The sequence below is a fragment of the Sorex fumeus genome, unplaced genomic scaffold (genome assembly GCF_029834395.1).
Source record: "Sorex fumeus unplaced genomic scaffold, SorFum_2.1 ptg000008l, whole genome shotgun sequence".
Taxonomy (NCBI): domain Eukaryota; kingdom Metazoa; phylum Chordata; class Mammalia; order Eulipotyphla; family Soricidae; genus Sorex; species Sorex fumeus.
In genome coordinates, this window is record NW_026606065.1 from 21,032,120 (window position 1) to 21,051,518 (window position 19,399).

The following is a 19,399-nucleotide window of genomic DNA, read 5'->3' on the forward strand; positions in this document are numbered from 1 at the left end:
TGTGTGGACTCTGCCGGGTGGGACCAGCCGAGCTGGGGTACGTGGGGGACCAGCCTAGGGGACCCACCTCGAGACCACTGGCCCACCGCACCCCTGCTCTGTCCTCTCCGGGGCAACAGGCCCCATACAACTGTGCGGCTGTGTGTGTGTCTCCCTGTGTGCAAGCGTGAGGGCATCCGTGTGCAAACTTACGCACACACATGTGCATATTCATGTGCATGCGCACAGGCACAGATGAACATACATGACCTGTGAGCATACAGGCACACACGTGTGAGCACGTGGATGTCCACGGTAAACGTGCATGTGCGAATTCACGAGTGTCTGCACACATATTCCTATGCACACACGTGTGTGCAGGGCATGCACACGTACACAGAGGTCGGCGCTTGCACACGTGCAGGCTCAGGCCTGTGTGTGCTGCTGTCCCCCGGGCGGCAGCAGACAGACTGACCCGGCCATCTGGACGCAGCCGGCCAGGCAGGAAGCGGCCCTGGGAATCTGCCGTGTCGGCCCGCTGATTTATTATTTTATGCCACAAGAAGGAAAGTCAACTGGGTTAGAAAAACACAGCTCGGGCCCGTGGAGGCTGTTCCCGGCTCACACAGGCCTTTTCTTTTGTGCAGATGTCGGAGGCTGGGGGCAGGGCAGTCGGGGCTCCCAGCAGGGTCTGTGGGGACGCCCACATGGGCTCCAAAGAAACCGGGCCGGGTCCGAGCCGGGCGACCTCAGTTCAGAGCCCGGTTCTAGGAGCCCCGTGACAAGGGAGGCGGCCTGGAGGGTTTGGGTTCCGGAGGAAAGAGCCGCGCGAGGTTTGCGCCCACAGCATGGCCGGGTCCAGCTGCTGCCGGCCGGCACTGAGCATCCGCAGTACTTACGGGGATCCCGTCGGCCCCGGGGAAGCCGGACACGCCTCTGACGCCCTGCAGGTGAGACAGACAGTGAGGGTGCAAAGCCCCTGAGCCCCCAGCCCACCCCCAGCCCCCACTCGGCCCCCAGCCCAGCTCCCGCCCCCGGCCCCCACTCCAGCCCCTGAGACCTACCACTTCGCCTTTTGGTCCCACGACGCCGGGTCTGCCGCGCTCACCTTTCTCGCCCTTGTTTCCCTGCAGGCCCGGGAAGCCCTGCAGCCCCGGGGGCCCGCTGTAGCCCTGGGTGCCCACGGGTCCCGGCTGGCCCTGGAGGAACGAGAGTGTCCACGGTGAGCTGACCCCCGTGAGCGAGGGGCCCCCAGCACCCAGGGAGCAGCCTCCATGGGACTTCCTGCGGAGAGAGACTTCGGCGGACACTTAGTGTGGGACAGAGGCCACTGGCCGCGTGGACTCACACCCGGGCCCCTCCGGCCCCCGGCCCCTGATCCTCCAAGGCCTTGCAGGGAGCCCCCACAGGGCTGAAAGCAGCCGGTCCAACCGCCGCCAGCCCCCTTCACACCCGGCCGCAGCCCTGCTTGGTGAGGCCTCCGTGGCCCGTGCACGAGGCAGAGCACACAGGGATGGGGAGAGAGATGCGGGCAGCAGGGCGGCTGGGCCGGGATGGGTGGTGGGGGGTGGACAGCGGGCTCCACCTCGGCTCCTGCACCCAGTGCCTGGCTCACTTTGGGTCTCAGCACTGCAGCCCCAGCCCCCACCCCGGCTCTCCCACCCAGAGGAGACACTTTCTGCTTCTTCGCTTTTGTTTTGGTTTTGTTTGGGTTCTGGGCCACACACAGTGCAGCCCGGGACTCCCTCAGTTCTGCACTCAGGGAGGGGAGGGGCGGCGAGGCGGTGGAGTGGGGGGCCCAGGGGGGCTGAGGGTGGAGCTCAGGGGAGGATGAGGCCCCTGCCGGCACCAGCCCCTCCCTGACTCTCCTGAAGGGGATCCAGGCCGCTGCTTCTCCGGCCATCTCCTTCCTGGGCATGTGGCCTGGAGACCCCCGGGCGGGCTGTGGGGGTTCAGCCGCAGGCAGGGGACGGGGCGTGCGGGACGTGGGCAGAGCCAAAGCCTGGGGACACCCTGTGCGGGTCCAGCAACCAGAGGGCATTCCCCTTCTGTGCGCCTGCGTCCACCCGCAGCCGGCAGCCCCGTGGGGAAAAAGCTATCGGCCACAGGGGGAAGGCGGCACTAAACACGGCCAGTGGGGCCAGCGGCCTGGCCAGGGTCCTGTGGCTCCCGAGTCCCGACTCCTGCGCTGAGCTCGTCCCGGGGCCCAGAGCGTTCAGGACGGGATGGCCGTGTCCAGGCAGGGGGTTGCCCGGCCTCCTGTGGGCCCTCGTCCTCCCCAGGTGGCACGGTGTGAACCTTGTCTGCGTGGCCATGCCCACCCCGAGCAACCTGACCGCCTCCTTGTCCAGGCTGGCTCTTTCAGAACTCGGGGCGCAGTGCTCCCAGGCCTGCACCAGGACATGTGAAGGGTGGTGGCCGCCAGAGCCGGGGGCAGGACACCTGACAATGCCCGGGGGTGGGGGTCGCGGGAGGGCCCTGGGGGCTGTGCCAACTCCTGCTGTGGAAGAGCCATCACGGCCGCCAATGGCAGTTCCCGCACCCAACACTAGGGGGCAGCCAGGGGCCCCGCAGCGCCCGCCCTCCTGGTGCTGACCGGCAGGAGGCCCCAGGGAGGCTCTGCTGGAAGTTTCGAGGGCAGAAGCCACTGTGGCCTGGAGCCCGCGTCCAAGTTCAGATTTCTCTCCACAGGACAGCGGCTGAGTCACGGCTCTGCTCCCTGGTGTGGGCACACGCAGGGCTGTGGCCTCCCTGGACACGCGGTCAACCCCACACATGCACAACACGTGCACACACACGTAGACGCACACACATGCACAAATGCAGATGCACACACGTGTAGGTGCACACATCCGCACATGCAAGCAGATGTACACATATGTACAGATGCACACACACGCGCACACACATGTTCACACACATGTAGACACACACGCACACGCACACGTGTGTAAATATACACACACGCACACAGGCAGCTGTACGTACACGCACACCCAAGCACACACACACATACACACAAATACACACACCATGTACAGCCTGCAGCCTTCAGCCCAGGTCAGAGGCCAGCCTGTCGCAGGCTCTGAGGGGCAGGAGTTTCAGCCGTTATTTCCAGGCCCCAGAGGTGAGGCCCCAGGACAATCCTGGGTCTCGCACATTGTGGCCCTGGGGCTGGGCACAGGCTGTGGGGTGGGGGTGGGGGTTGAAACAGCCCCCTGGGGGCACAGGAGCCCTCTGTCCTGGCCCGGGAGGGCACCAGAGTAGACAGGTGGGGGCCCATAGCGCCTGCCCGTCTCCACCCCCCAATGCCGGAGGCCCTCGTGCGTGGGGGTGGGGGGTCTCCTATGAGCCCAGGGCACATCCACAGGGCAGAGACCAGCAGGGCCGGGAGGAAGGGGCAGGCGGCTCACTGCCCTGACCGGGAGCGGGGTCCCCGAGGGAGGAACCGGATGACATTCACACCCATTCCAGAGCGCTGAGTCACCCGCCTGTTCCCATGACACAGGAAAGGGCTCAGAACGTCTGTCCGTGCGCTCACCGCCCCGGGCCCCTGCCCCGTCCACTCAGACACAGCCCCCCCCCCCATCAGCGGGAACGGGATGGACCACGGAGCCCAGAACAGGGATCACCGCGTCTGCACCTCGCCTGCTCACATGTGTGAGGCTGCTGTGAGTGTGCACAAGAACGTGGAACCACGTGTGACCACACGAGTGGGAGCAGGCGTGCAAGCATGCGTGTGCAAGGACGGGTGTGTGGGTTGAGTGAGCGTGACAAGCGTGGAAGGGAGTATGATGGAGGCGTGGAGCCTGCGTGCATGAGGAGGGTGGCAATGGAGCAGGGGTGTATAAGAACATGTGCGAGCATGTGGGGGGAGGCTGTCGGGGGTCCCTCCCGGCCCCCAGTGCCCTCCCCCCGCCCATAGGCCCGGCTTCCTGTCCTGTCCTGGGCACCCCGGTGCCCTCCCGGGCTGAGTAGTGGCCGTGAGGATGGTGGCCGGGGTCCGGCAGCCCCAGGAGCTGCCCTGTGGGTGTGGGGGGCAGGAGAGCAGCCAGGCCGGGCAGCTTCAGGCCCTGCCCCCACACAGGCCAGCGGCTCCCGCAGCACCGCCCAGTCTCAGCGGGAAGCCCTCTCTAGGGAAGGTTCTAGGCCCTTCTAGGGACATGGTGACGGAGAGGAGCGGGGGCAGGAAGCAGGAGGGGGGCAGTCGCAGCCCAGGGCTGGCTGGGAACCCCGCCCCGGGGTACTTCCGGGACACGTCTGGACCCTGAGCCCCCCCCCCCCCTCACTGCAGGGCAGAACAAAGCCCCTTCCCAGCACAACCCCCCTCTTTGATCTTGGGAATAATCTGCTGTGTTTGGATTTTACAGGAATGTTCTAATTCCTCCAGCCTACGTCTGCCCACTCCCGCCCGTCCTGGGATGGGCAGCTCTGGACTATGTCTGTCTCCCGGCTCGCCCTGTCTGCTGGGGGGTTTCTCTCTTGCTCCCTTAAGCGGGCCCCTCGGCACCACGCACCCCCCTCCCCCGTGCCCCTGTGCCCCCCACCCCGCCTGCCTTTCTGAGACCCTCCTCTCGCGGCCCCTAGGGCACCAGTGCTGCCCGCTTTCCCTTGGCTGTTAGTGTCCTGGAACCTCCCAGCCCCCCTGCAGTGGCCAGCCCACGCAAGCCACGGCGGTCAGACCACGCAGCCACAGCGCCAGCCCACGCAGCCACGGTGGTCAGACCATGCAGCCACGGCGCCAAACCACAGGCTCCCGCCGCCAGGGCTGGGCGTGAGGCCGCTGGAGAACAGGCGATCTGCACAGAGGCCGTGCTGAGCCACGCGGGGATGGACGGGGGACACTCCGCCTGGGAGAGAGTCCCTGACCCAGAGCCCCCTCCCCAGCCCGCCCAGGAAAGGAGCAGCCGTGTCTTGGCCAGTCGGGGCCACTAGGAGCTGAGTTGAGCTGGACACACATGCGGGTGTCTCTAAAACAAAATGGAAACTTTGAAGAGTCCTCAAAAACGCTTTGTTTATTTTAGTTCCCATGGGCAGGGGAACACGCAAACAAAACCCCATTGTCTCCTGCAAGCGGCCCCCCGGGCACTCACACGGGGTGGAGTTGGGTTCCCGGGGAAACCCTCGACCCCAGGACCCTGCACTGGGCCCGGCCCAGGGAGAGCTGGGGGGTTTCTGGGACAGACCCCTGATCCCTCTACCCACTCACCAGCCCAGGGGTCGTGTGTGGGAAAGAAACGCGCAACTAGACAGCCGTTTGGACGGCTCCGCCGGTTGCAAAACGGAGCCCCTCAGCCAAGTGAGGGTTCGGCAAGAGCGTGGAAACGCGTGGGTGTGTTCTCCGGCTCGGGGGCCCCAGGAAGCACGGCAGATGTTTTCTGTTAGGAGGCGTTGGGAGGCCAGAGGTACATCTGCTCTTTTTTTCCCCCGTCTCAGTACAAGCCTATCTGGGGCTGTTTTCCCCTCGGCGTGGATGGGAACACAGTGCTCCCGGCCCGCCTGCGGGGACCGTGGGGCATGTGAGCGGGGCACACCCGGACGGCAAGTCCAGACGCCCACTCTGTCTCTGCCGAGCCGACACCAGAACCGGGACTTAGCTGTGGACCAGTCATGGATGGGGTGGGCTGGCCAAGGAGCGCCGGGCCTGGCGTGCGTCATGCATGGGACATCCTTCCAGGCCACCGAGGGAGCCCCTGCCCACATCCCCTGCACCCTCTCTGAGTGGGGGGTCCCGTCCGGGTCCGAGTGATGGGGACGAGGGAGCGACGTTTCCATCGGCCCAGCTCCCGCAGGCCCTGGCCTCTGTCTGGCTGGAAACTCCGGACCACGGGCTGCCGGGCCCACACAGGTACTGGGTGAGGGGCAGCGCTGGACAGGGCAGGCCCGGTGCTGCCCCCAGGGGGCCCCTGAGTACAGCGTCCCGCAGGCTCTGCCCCTTGGGCCAGCAAGAGTGTGGCCCCACCAGTTGCCTGGGAGCCCAGAGACTGTGTGGACCCTGGACAAGCCCCCCACTCTGCCCGTGGACGGCACGACGTGGCCGGGACCAACGAGACCCTCCAGAGCCTCCGGTACTCCCCAAACGGGTCCGGCCGACAGCTGCGTGCTCACAGGGGCCACGCGGAACCAGGACTCACGTCTGAGGCCCTGCTGGCCCTCCACGGACTGGACCCCCATCCAGGGTGCTGCCCCCAGGCACAACCACACAGTGGAAGCTTCTGTGAGACCCCGGAGCCTGTGGGTCAGGCGGCCGGTGGGCAGCCCCTGCATCATGCCCTTGCTTCGATGCTGGCACGGCTGTGCCCTGGCAGGAAGCTGGGGACGGGTACGGGTGGCACGGCCTGAGGAGCTGGGGCTCGAGCCGGGTGGGCTGCAGGCAAGGCCAGTGCACTGTCTGTCTGGCCTGACGCCCTTCTAGGGCACCTGAGTGGACGCTGCTGGGGTGGGGCCTCTCTGCCTCGCCGGGCCCAAGGTGAGGCTTGTCCAGTGGCCTTGGCCCCCGCGCACATATTCATATCCGCCCATGCCTTCCCGGCCCGTGAGCACCTCGCAGATCAGGGGCTTCTTATTTTTAGTCTCGCTTCTATCACCCCCCATCCCCAGCGCTCTGTAAAAATAGCCGTGGAAACCACCAGCCCGGGCTGGGGACGGGATGAGGAAAAGGAAGCAGAAGCCAGGAAAGAAACCTGCTTTTCAGATCGGACTCGGGGCTGCTCTAAAAACAGCCCCAAGGCCGCTGGGCTCAGTGTCTGCCCGCCCCATCCGGGGGCCCCGGTCTCCAGCCCGCCCCTTCAAAGGTGGCAGCACCCTGATGGCCCCCCCACCCCCGCTGACATGCCCCCACGTCCAGCATTCGCTTTTCCAAGACGACAGGCTATGGCATCGCGGCACTGACAGAGCCCAGAAACCCACAATCCCTCTGCCAGCGACCCCCACACTGGGCCTGTCACTGCCCTAGGGACAGCCGGGGTCCGCGGGGCCACAGCCAGGAAGCCCGGGGTGGTGGGCCCGCGGGGACAGGGAGGGCCCCGTTCCAGCTGTTCTTGGCAGGACCCCCGGAGGAAGGAGCTCGATGTGGTGACGCACTGGCGAGCGGCCGCGGCAAGACTTATCTGCAGAGCAATAGTGGTGGGGGCGTCGGGGCAGGCGGGCCAGCCGGCGTCCACAGTCCTGGCTGTCAGGGTTATTAAGGGGGCCGGCGAGGCCTTGGCAGCCGCAGCCTAACCAAGGATGGGCAATGGGCGCAGTCCTGTTCCCTCTGCCCCCGCGGCCCCGTGACAGCTCCGCTGGGACGGGAGAGTCACAGGGCAAGTGTCCATGCTAAGGGTCAGCAGGCAGCTGCAGGGCCAGTGGGGAGGGTGTTTCCCAGGCCGTCCGGGCAGCTGGGCCTCAAGTGGGCTATTAACGGGCCGGCGCGGGGGACAAGCCATCCAGCTGCGCCTCTCCGTTATCTCCCGTTATCTCTCGGCGATGAAAAACAAGCAGGCCAGAGACCCAGCGTGCCTGTCAGAGAGCTCCTTCTCCAGAAACTTCTCTCTCTCTCACAAGCTTCTGGAGCTCTGAGGGACAGCTGCCCCGGCCGGCCGGGTGGTCCCACGCACCGAATGGGTGCTCTGCCAACGGCTCTGCCTGACGGGGAGTCACAGCCCTGACTCATCTCTGCGCCTGGGGCCTGGGGTCACCCACGGCAGTGCCCAGGGGCTGCTCCTGGCTCTGCATTTGGGCATGCTCGGGGGTGGGGCACGGCGGGCAGGCCGGGGATGGAAACTGGACCCCTTGCATGCCCTGCCCGTGCCGTCCACTGGACCGATTGGGTCCCGACTTCGTTCTTAGGGGCCAGAGTTTGTCCCTCAGCTGCCCGCTCGCTCCTGAGGGTGAAATCGTCTCTCTCTCTCTCTCTCTCTCTCTCTCTCTCTCTCTCTCTTTCTCTCCCTGAACCTCACTCCCATCCCAGTAAAACACGGCCACCCCCGAGTGTGTCCCCTCTGACCAGGTGTGCTGTCCATCTGCTTAACCACATGGCATGAAAGCCGTGTCCACTGCCGGCCTCCCCCCGATGTGCCCATCCAGGCCTTGTCCCGTGTGGAGCGGCCCCCACTGGCCCTGAGGGGCCACGTCATGTCAGTTGCTGTCCAGAAGGCGCGTCCTACCCACGGCCTGCAGAACCCCCCCCCCCCTCCGTGGACAGGCTGCTGCCCTCCTGCCGCCTCTGCGGCCACGCGTCCCCTCCCGCTTTGGGGACTGGCCATGTCCCCCAGTCCTCCCTCCTGAGGGGTGGGTGCCACAGCCCCCGACTCCCACGCCCCCCCCCACCCCGCAGGGCGTGGTGGAGGGGCACAGAGGGGGTGAGAAACCGTGGCAGCTCAGAGCCATGCCGTGTCTTTGGGATTGTAGCTTCCAGGGACCAGGTTCTGACGGGACCACAGAGCACGGCTGGGAACAGAAGGGGACACCGGGGAACAGCCTCCCTGAGACTTAGTCACAGTGACCTGAGCCTCATTTCCATGGCCAAGTGTGGCCACCGCGAGCCCCGGCTTTTGCAATGGCTCTTGGACGGGAGAGGAATTCTACATTGAGAAACAGGCCAGGGGAAACTCGGCCTGGCGCTTCCCTAAAGCGAGTCTGGAGGATGGAAAAGCCACTTCCCAGCCCGGGGGCTCCCGGGAGAGCAGCTCCCTACAGCCCCCCCCGCAGCACCCCTCCCCCGGCCAGGTGGGCAGGAGCCCGTGCACGGGACCCCCTCGCAGCCCCGCCAGGGACGCCCCGCTGTTTCGGGCCCCCGCGTCTATTGTGGGGCTCATTGTCCTGGAGGGAAGAGGAAGTGTGGGGCCCACTCAGGCCAGCTGGGCTCCCAGAGCGGAAACGCCCGCCACTGTCCCCAGCATCAGATAAGGGGTGGGCAAGGGGCCAGAGCAACCGGGATCCTCAGCCCCCCGGGAGCACGGAGGAATGAGCGCTGTGCTAATATGGTCATGCGCAGCGCGGGCCGCCATCTGCGGCCTTCTCGGGTGGAAAATTCACAGGCATTTTTTGCATAGTAAGCATGTCCGCAGGCGGAACTCTCCAGAAGCCGCCGGGGCCGGGGCCCTGCCAGTGACCCGCTCCTTGGACCCCCCATGGCTCCTTCCCAGAGTCTGAAGGCTGCATCCTGGGGGGTCTCAGCGCAGCCCTTCCCCCACCCCAGCCAGTGGGCACACCTTGGCCTCCAGGCCCTCCACATTCCCGGCCCAGGGAACAAAGGCCAGCAGGCCCGATTCCTGGGATTCCTCCCCTGACCCCTTTGTTGCTCTTTCTTTGATGAGAGGCTGCCTGGCTGGTTCTCTCTCGCCGAGGCTTTTTCCCTCCTAAGTTCCCACCATCTTCCACCCCCGACTTCCAGAGCCGACTTCAAACTTCTCTGCCCTGAATCTCAGCCCCGATTTCATCACGGAAACCTCAGGAGTCCGGCCCTTTTCATACCCATTCTGGGAGGGAGCAGAACGTGTGTGTGTGTGTGTGTGTGTGTGTGCGCGCGCGCACGCATGCATGTAGGTAGATGTGTGTGTGTGTGCGTGTGTGTGCATGTGTGTGCATGTGTGTATATATACAGAAGTGTGTGAGTGAGTGTGAGAGTGTGCGCGCGTATGTATATGTAAGTGTGTAAGTGTGTGTGGGACTGCAAGCGTGACTGCGAGAGTGTACAAATATGAGCATCCACATGTGTGTGCGCGCATGTGTATCCGTGTCTGTAGTGTGTACACACGAGTGTGCAGGAATGTGCCTGTGTGGGCGTGTGCGTGTCAGTGTGAGTGCTGGAGACTGCATGTAGGAATGTGTGAATGTGTGTGTGGTATGTGGGTGTGTGTGAAACAAGGCAGGGAAGGTTCCAGAAAAATGCATCTGGGGTGGGGGCTCATGGAGTGGGGAGGGAGAGGAAGGTGAGGGTCTCAATGGTGCAATTGAAGGCTGAGGAAACGGGGGTCCCAGAGTGAGCTGGGGCGCTCCGGCTCTAGCGCCTGGCTGAGCGGGGTGCGGGGTCACTGTCTGTCCACCCCACAGCCGAGGCAGCTCCCGAGGGCGGGAAGGCCGCCCGCTTCCTCTGGCCACGAGGAAGGGGCCTGTTCCCACACGCACTCATGACCACGCGGTTCTGGAAGGTTCTTGTCACCCCCTGATCGTGGGGCTGCCCGGCGCTGCTCCGGGGCCGTGACCAGAGACCCCCCTCCACCCCCCGCCGGCTCTTGCATCCCCAAGCCTCCCCGCGGGAGCTGCAGATGCCACTGTGCTCGGCCTGACCCAAGCTGGGCTGTGCGGGTCAGGACACGGGCCGTTGCAGCCACATTCCGGAAGCAGATTCCAGAACGCCTCGGAGGGAAACCAGAACCCGAAAAATCCCCAGCCCCGAAGCACGTCTGCAGCTACAGACCCATCGGGTAGAAACGCCGCGAAGAGAGGAAGCTGCCCTCACCTGCCAGCCAAGCCAGGGGACGCGCCACGCGGGGCCCCACACCTGCAGCTGACAGACGCCGGAGCGACACGGTGGAGCCTGTGCTAGGGCCATGGAGCAGGGGGAGGGAACCTAGAGCCCATCCCAGCCTCTCCCCCATCCCACCCCAGCCTCTCCCTGACCCACGGGTCGTGCTGTGGCCCCCACAGCCGCCGGGAAGGTATCTCGCAACGCACCCAGCTCATGGCCGAGCACTGGTGTGTGGGAGTGAACCTGGCTTCGTGCGGGGGCATCCAGCCCTCACTGCAAGCCCCTGCTGGCCACCGCACAGCTCTTCAGGGTCAGTGCCGCCCAGGACCCTTCCTGCCTCCATGGCTCTGCCCAGGCCTCGCCCCACAATGGGTACCCTGTGGGGAAAGAGCTGGGGCCCTGACGGAGAGGCATATGGGTCTGGGCACCAGTCCAGACAATCTGGGACCAGCAAGGCACTGAGATGTCTCGGGGGACCAGCGGGCGGGTCAGGGTGAGGCAGGGGACCCCCATCTCCTGCGAGCTGCCTTCTTGGCTGACTGGGCCGCAGGAAGTGGGTGCCCATTACCGTGGGGGGCTCGCTCGCGACGGCCTCGGCATCAATACATCCCCCTACAGCGGTCAGTCTCAGCCCAGAGACCAGGCCAGCTCCTGCCCCGCTCGGCATCCAGCGAGTAAAAATAAACCGATAAGCGGGTGTGTGACCGAGCGGCCAAGCCCAGAACCTTCCCCTTTCAAGCAGCATCGGGGCCACCTCGGGGATGCCAGGGCAGCAGGCTCAGGGGGCCCCCGATGTCCCACCAGCTCCCACTCGCCCCAGGACTCACACCCACGCACGCGCACACGGGCCATGCCTGCCCGCCTGCCCATGTTTGGTGTTTTACAGCCCAGCTGTCGGGTTCCTGGGCATCGAGGCCCCCACGGAGGGCGGGGGCCCACCGGCAAGTGCGTTCCCCAGCAGGTGTGGCTACCAAGGGGACCGTCCACTTTGGGAGCCTGGCAGTGGGCGGGAGCTTGACGGCTCTGTCAAAGGAGCTCGTGACTCCACTGTCTCCCTGAGGTGCTCTTGGAGAAACTGCCGAGATCCCGGAAGGCGGCTAAAGTTAGAAGGAGGCGGGCGGGGCCTGGGCTGCTGACCACTGGCCACCCACTGTCCCTGCCTGCGCAGCTCAGACCTCTGCCCCGCGCTCCAGAGTAGTCCACTCCCTTGGGCCGGGAACCACACCTTGCGGGCACCACGGGACCTGGCTCTGTGCTTCCTATGGGCTGGAAAAACTGGGTCTTTGGGCCAACCCAGGCTGATCCACCCTGGGCGCTTCCCGGCCGCAGTGTCTGGGGCTCGGTGACCTGGCAACGCCGAGGTCAGCTGCAGAGTTTGGGGCATGGAGTCGACCGGCTGGGGGAACCATGCTCAGCTTGTTCCAAGCGGGTCCCGCCTGAGGGTGCAGGTGGGGCAGCGGCATCACCCGCGTTGGCACAGACGCCGGAGAAACATCGTGAGCTACTGCCCTCTTACGGGACGCGCAGGGTGCGGCGTGCCAGGGCCCAGCGGTGCTGACGCCTTTGGGTGCAAGTGGGGAAAACCCTGGCGGGCTTGTCGGAGTTCAGAGTGCCAAGTGCGTCACTCAGTCCCGCTTGAGACTGTGGAGCTGGACTCCTACTGGGTGTGAGCCTCTGAAAACCGCCTGATTCGTCTCCCTGTCAGTGTGGCTCATCTTTAATTGTTTGTCTTGTTTGGTGCTCAGGGAGTACCCCTGGCTCAGTGCTCAGCAAGCTCGGGGGGGGGGTAGGGGGGGACTGGGGACCGAGCTGGGTCACTGCGTGCTGGGCGAGTGCCCACTGCTGTGCTTTCCTACCCTCCATCTTTCATTTCTTTCAAAAATAGTATTTTGGGGAGCAGAACTCAAGGGCCTGGGGCCACCCCCGCAACACTGCTGGTGGCCAAAGACGGGGGCTTCTTGGAGCCGCAATGCAGGGGAGTGCTGGGGACCTGGTGTGGGTGCGTGCCTGGCCCCGTGTGTCTCTCCTGCCCACAGGGTTCACTACCAACGGGACAAATGGACCATGTGTCCAGTTCCTCAGAGGAAGATGGCTCGGCTGAAAGGGGGTAAAGGGACAAACACCAGGATCAGAAGTCCCTGTGCTGCAACCATAAGGCGAGAGAGAGAGAGAGAGAGAGAGAGAGAGAAGAGAGTATGGTGCCGCCAGCAGGTCACTCTGTACCTGTGAGGCGAGTGCATCAGCAGCCTGATGGCGTCTTCAGACTTCTGGATACTCCAAAATTGCTGCTGTGCCTTTGGCCAGACCCAAAAAACTTGGGGCAAAGTTTACCAAGAAAGTAAACGGCCAAAAGTTAGGTATGTGGGAAACACACCCACAAACCACCTCCGGCTCAGCTGTATAATTGGAGGCATGGCCTCTCTGGCTCCTGATCAAGCTAATTAACAGCCATGATCCCAGAGATTCAGAAACAAATCTTGAAACCCAGTGGCTTTTGGCAGAAATGCATCTAGACTGCATACAAGGTGGCCGCCGCCTCAGAGCTTATAGGAAAGTCAGGTATGAGCTGGTGGTGACGGGGCAACTGCAGTCTCATGGGAAAGGCGGCGGTACTGGCTCACCCTTCACGCCCTACCGAGGTCACAAGTTGCCCCCCACAAGCGGTTCTCCGGCATGGCCATGGCTCCAGAGGCAAAAGGACTTAATCCAGAGCTCGGCAGCTTGTGGCAGAAAAGTGAATGGACCATGCGTTAAACTATGGCACCATGCCTCCCTGGGAGGGAAAGGGTGTTGCTCCCTTCTGCCTTTTTCCCACCCGGCAGCAAGGTGGCCGCTGCTTCAGAGCTCATTGGAAAGCCAGGTATGAGCGGGCCCTGATGGGGCAACTGCAGCCTCATGGGAAGGGGGGCGGTACGGGCTTGTCCTTCATGCCCTACAGAGGTCACGAGTTGCCCCCCACAAGCGGCTCTCCGGCACAGCCATAATACCAGACGCACAGAAACCAATCTCGTAATTATCTGGCTCTTTGCAGAAATCCAAAATCGCGGGGCCGCTATTGTGGCCACGCAAGATCATATGATTCTTATAACCAGCTATAGAAAACAAAGTATTTCACAATGCCTTTTCAGCAATTCTGATTGTTGGGGTGGGGGAATTCTAAACAATAATGGTGCATCTTTTGTCGAAATAATGTAATCAATGTAGAGAAGAGTTAAGTGGAAATCATCTGCCTCACAGGCATTGGGAGGGGTGGGAGGGGGGTATATTGGGGTTCTTGGTGGTGAAAAATGAGTACTGGTGAAGGGAGAGGTGTTTGATCATTGTATGACCGAGACTTAAGCCTGAAAGCTTAGTAACTTTTTCTACAGTGATTCAAAAAATATAAGAAGAAACAAAGAGAGCTAGCGAGGAGAGAGAGGGAGAGAGGGGGAGAGGGAGAGGAGAGAGAGGGAGAGAAAGAAGGGGGTGAGAGAGGGAAAGAGGGAGAGAGGAAGAGAGGGAGAGAGAGTGAGAGAGAGAGGGAGGGAGGGAGTGGGGGGAGAGAGAGAGCCTGGGAGGGAACCTGGGGTCACTGGTGGTGGGAATGTGCTGGTGAAGGGGCGGGTGTTGGAACATTGCGCAGCTGAAACCCGATCAGGAACAACCCTGTAACAGTGTATCTCATGGTCATTCAGTTAAAAAAAAAAAAAAAAACAAGACGGATAGCTGACTTGGAAGCTGAAGCACAGCCGACTAACGGGTCTGGGGTCTGTGGGTGGTGGCCCCTTCCCTCACAGCCCCGTCAGGTTAGGGGACTCCAGGTCCCCCACCGTCCACTCTGCCCACCGGGTCACACGATCTCCACTTGGGGTGCAGGGAACGCTGCGCTTAGGTTTGGAGGACGGTAAATAAATACTGTTTTATTTGCGAAGTTTCCAAGGAAAAGATGATTCACAGCCTTGGGTCAGCACCTGTTTTGATACTGGCCCCTTCACTGTGATTCATCCATCTCTCGGGGGAGGGGGCCGCATTGTTCCCCAAAGACTCCCCGTCTGGTCTCTGCCCTTGAGAGTCCAAAGTGCTCGGGTGTGCCCGGAGGCTCCCCTCAGAGCAGCCTTGGGGCACAGAGCCCCGACACTGAGGCCGCCTGCACCTGGCCAGCCAGAGGGTGGGAGACTCCAGGCCCAGGGGGAGAGACAGTGTCCGTCTCAGGGCGTGAGGGGACAGAGCGGGGCTCCGAGGGTGACCCCCAGCGAAGGCGTGGGCAGTTCCCGGGGTGAGGGGACTTGAGCGGGTCTGACCGTGGCAGGGGTCCCCTGACCGGGTGGGACACGGAGGACTGTGCGCCCCCCACCGGGGCTTCAGATGGGACGGTGCTGTCACCCAGCCAGACGTGAGATATCCCCTCCCAGCTGGACCCATGCTGCTAAGCTGCACACGAACACAGGGACCCGCACAGGGGCTGCCCCCTGGGTGAGGGTGGGGTGTCCCCCCCGTGGCACAGGAGGAGAAAGACGAAGCAGGCAGTGCTCTCGGGGAGACCTCCTTCCCGGAAGCCAGCAGGCCACAGGAGCGCCTCAGCGGCCAGCCCGTTGCCTGCCTGGCCTCCGAACAGAGGTGCCGGGTGTCACCCTGCACCCACAGGCTCTGCGCTCACAGGGGACTCATGTTCCTGCCACGGAGAGGGCCACGGGGAGTGGGGGCGGGACGACGGTGCAGAGAGGGGCCCGTCCAGTGTGGGTCACTGCAGAGAGGGGCGTCCAGTGTGGGTCACTCTGGTGGTGGGCAGTGAAGGGGATGTTTCCTGATCCCGTTCTTGCCCGTGTGTGTAAGCGGCAGGACACTGGGGGCTGAGGCACAGCTCCGAGAGGCCCTGGCGGGGGGCAGGTGCCCAGGGCGCCAGGACACGGGACACAGCACACGGTATACGGGAGACGGCACACGGCACATGGCACACGGCACCCAGGGTAGTGCCTCCTGCCTCTCACTTGCTCTTGCTGTGGCCGGGGCCAGATAGTCCTGTAGGATCAGTGTGCCGTGGCTCTGGGGAGGGAGCACTGGGGAGGGAGCACGAGTGAAGGAGAGATGAGGGAGTACTTGTGGTGAGCACAGCTGAGGGAGCACGGGTGGATTCTTGGGGCACCTGTGTGGGGGCTGCCCGGGGTCTCCCTGTCTCCCTGCTCTGCCCTGACCCTCTGCGGGCGGCCGGTGCCCAGAGCAGCCCTGGCTGAGCCGGGAGCTACCGCCTGCTTGGCCCTTCTTCCCTGCGGAGCTTCTGCCCCAAGGGCCACTACGGGGACGGCCGCCGGGACCCGCGTTGGGGCTGGGAATGACGAATCTGTGGCCGGGCAGCACTCAGGGTCCAGCAGGAGCCACGGGTGGCTCCGTCCCAATGCTGTTGGCGAGCTGCACCGGGGTGGCGGGCACCCCGGGCAGTGCCACGCTGTCCCCACACAGGCAGGGACACGGAGCGCCCGGCCCTCACATACCCCTATGGACACCGGGCTTCCGGAAGGGTGATCCGGGTGTTGAGAACCATGCCACAGGGATGGATGTGCCAGGCAGGCCAGGCTGGGGACACACACTCAGACTCACAGCACACACACAGGTACACACACTCACACACAGAAACATACACACACACAGAAACACATACACACACAGAAACACACGTACACTCACACACACAGAAACACACAGAAATGCACATACATTCACACACACTCAGACACACACAAAAATACACACTCACACCAAAATACACATTCACATACTCACACACATAAACACACACACAAACACACAAACAGACATACCATCAAACACATACACTGACACACATGTACAGACACCCACAAACACAAGAATACACTGACACCCGTGCACAAACACACACACTCACAAACAGAAACACACAGAAACATACACACAGTCACACACACAGAAACACACACTCACATACATATTCACACACACACTCACACACATAAACACACACAAAAACACACAGACACGCCATCAAACACATACACTGACACACATGTACAGACAACCACAAACACTGTTACCCGCGCACAAATACACACACTCACTGACGTACATTCCCTCACACACCCACATGCAAACACACCCACAGACACACACACTCGCACACATGCTCACGCACTCACACCACACACAAGACAAACAGGAGGCGGGGCAGAGGAAACACCTGCTGCTCTAAGAATGGAAGGGGGTGGGGGGGTGGGCTGATGAGGATTCCAGGAGGGAGACCAGCCGGGGGCCACTCGGGGGACTCCCGCCCCTTGGCGCCAGGACACAACCCTGCAAAGGTCCCAAACCCTGGACCACCCCAACGGAAACAAGCCCTGAGCGCAGGAACAGGGCCCGGGGCGTGGCTCACCCCTTCCCCATGGCTCCCGGGGTGGCTCTGCCCGTCTCAGACACGGGTTCGAGAGGAGTGGGGCTCCTCCGGGTTCCGCCTCTCGCAGCTGCCAGGGGTAGGGTCCTGGGCCCCGGGGAGGCCCCGGCTCGGCGGGGAAGCCCCAGCCCTGGGGTGCGCCAGGTCACTGCAGCAATAAGGAAGGGAAGGAGGAGGGACGAGGAAAGAAAACAAAAGGTGTGTGTTCGGGATGTGCACCTGCACGCGGAGGGAGTTCCCCGCATCCACCCCCGCAGGGACTCCTGCCTTCCTGCACAGCTGACGGGGTGGGCATTCCCGGAGCGGCCGAGAGGCCCCATGAGGCATCTGTCTGCAGAGGGGGCGGCCAGCGCCCCCCGCGCGGAGAGAAGCCATGGAGCCACGAGAGCCAGGGCCCGTGAGCAGGCCCCGAACCCGTCCTTCACGAGGGTCCCGCATCCCGCCGATGCCCCCACAGACGGGCACGCACACCCCGAGGTGCCCCAGAGCGGCCCGGGTCCCCCTCGGGGCTTCTTTCTTCCCCCTTCCTGGGGGACCTGGCCACGCCGGCATGCTCAGGACTGGCTCCTGGCCCTGCACTCTGGGCACTCCTGGCTCGGGGACTGCCGGGGTGTCAGGGTGGACCGGGGCTGGCCGCGTGCAAGGCAAGTGCCCTCCCCACTGCCCCGTTCCTTTGGTCCCGCTAGGGCTTTTCCTTCCAGGACAGGAGCTGGGGGCGGCGTGGGGGTCCCTGGCCCCAGCCCTCCGAACAAGGGCTTCCTGTGACTCATCCCTCCGTCCAGGACAGCTGACATTTCTGAGGCTGCCCTTTCTGCCAGACTCGATTTCCTCCGCTAAAGAAGCCGTTTTTTAATCCTCTGGAATTAAGAAGTTCATTTTCATCCACAAAGTTGCTTTTGTTTACTCCCTGGGTCGGAGGGGCCCACTTGAGGGTGCACAGATGGTGACGGTCCCCTCTTCCTCAAGGGCCGTTCCCCCCCCCACCCCCCAGGGCAGCCCCAAACACCAGCGGCCACTGACATTCAGAACGCGCAGTTCTGGTTAGAGGCCTTCTCGCTGGAATGTCTGTGTTTGAATTAGATCAGCAGTGGAGAGAGGGAGGAGGGAGAGAGGAAGAGAGGGAGAGGGAGAGGGAGAGAGAGGGAGAAAGAGAGAGATGGAGAGGGGGGAGAGGGAGAGAGAGAGGTGGAGAGGGGGAGAGGGAGAGAGTGTGAGAGAGAACAAGAGAAAGAGTAAGACAGTGAGACAGGGTGAGAGAGAGGGTGAGGGAGGAGGAGGAGAGACAGAGACTGAGGGAGAGTGAGCGAGGGAGAGAGAGTGGGAGGGTGCGCTTATTCTCCTGCAGTGCCTTCATCTGGGATTGCCGTGACAGGCACCTGTGACACTCTCACTGCTAAGCTGCTGGTCACTGAGGCCGTGTCCTGTGCCTCTCTGGACTCCGAATAAAGTGCTCAGCACCATGAGTGGTTTAGCCCCTTTGCTTTGCAGGAAGCTGCTTTGTGACAACACAAAATGTGACAGCCCCATCTATCCACGGCAGGCACTCAGGGGCCATCGGCTACTGGAGGGGAAGCTCGAGGGTGGGGGAGACTCGCCGAGCACTGCCTGCCTCAGCGGGCCAGAGATGGGGTGTGGGCGGGGGCGCCACTCCTCAGCCTGCAGAGGCAGGACAGAGACAGCGAACCCTTCGAACCACGGCCACATGCCCCAGGATCCCAGGGCGCTTAAGCGTACGCAGGAAAACATATGCAGACAACTACACCGGTGAGCATCATCCACCACAGCCCAGGGGACATCTACACCCGCGGGCACCGTCCACTACAGCCGGGGGAAACAGCCGAGTGGAGAGGGCGGTGAAGCAGAGGGGTCCAGAGCCACCACGGGCCTTCATGGCCCCCAGAAGGTGGGGTCTGCACCTTAGTCGGCAGGCACTAGTTGGAGGAAGAGAGACAGACCCGGGATGTCGCCCAGGCCTGGGACAGGCCGGAAGAGACTTTCCAGTGGTGACCGGCTCCTAAGCTGAGCAGGCAGAGGGACGGGGCAGGGCCCTGGCTGGCAGCATGGAGCCCGGAAGCTCCAAACGCTCACACGCCCGACCAGAGCGGCCTGGGGCGTCTGGAGAGACGCCAGCTCACAGAGAGGCAGCGTGAGCGTCACCCCGCGAGGCTCACGACTCCCACACATGGCGCAGCCGGGGGAAAGGCCAGGCCAAGGGGGCGCGAGGCCAGAGGGAGGGCTGCAGGCATCCTGCTGGCCATGAGGATGGAGAAGGAGCACATCTGTCCCATACGCGCAACCCCCTTGGCCGCGTGCCGCCTGGCTACAACCTGGCTCTTCCAAGCAGGCTGACACAGTTCCGTGTGGTTAAGGTGTGTGCGGGGATTGGGGGGGGGGGGGGGGCAGCTTGAACCAAGTGTCCTGGAGAGGGAAGTGGGCATGAGGGCCGAGGCTCTGTCCTAGGACAGAGGCCCCGCGGGAGGCGCCCCAGGACCGTGGGACTCAGCTGGTCACACTTTTCACCCACTCAGACAGAACACGATGTGTCTTAAAAGCCTCTTAGCTCGACT

The 19,399-nt window shown here is 63.4% G+C and overlaps 1 protein-coding gene across 1 annotated transcript in view; it reads right to left on the minus strand.

The window, feature by feature from the left end:
- Positions 1–19,399, minus strand: part of COL4A2 (collagen type IV alpha 2 chain) — a 68,568-nt gene that overhangs the window by 22,895 nt on the left and 26,274 nt on the right. Inside the window, exons 5-6 of the mRNA XM_056109684.1 lie at positions 1,044–1,178; positions 879–923 (exon numbers count right to left, since the gene is read on the minus strand). Of these exons, the coding sequence (XP_055965659.1) occupies positions 879–923; positions 1,044–1,178 (180 nt within the window). The remainder of the gene's footprint in view (positions 1–878; positions 924–1,043; positions 1,179–19,399) is intronic.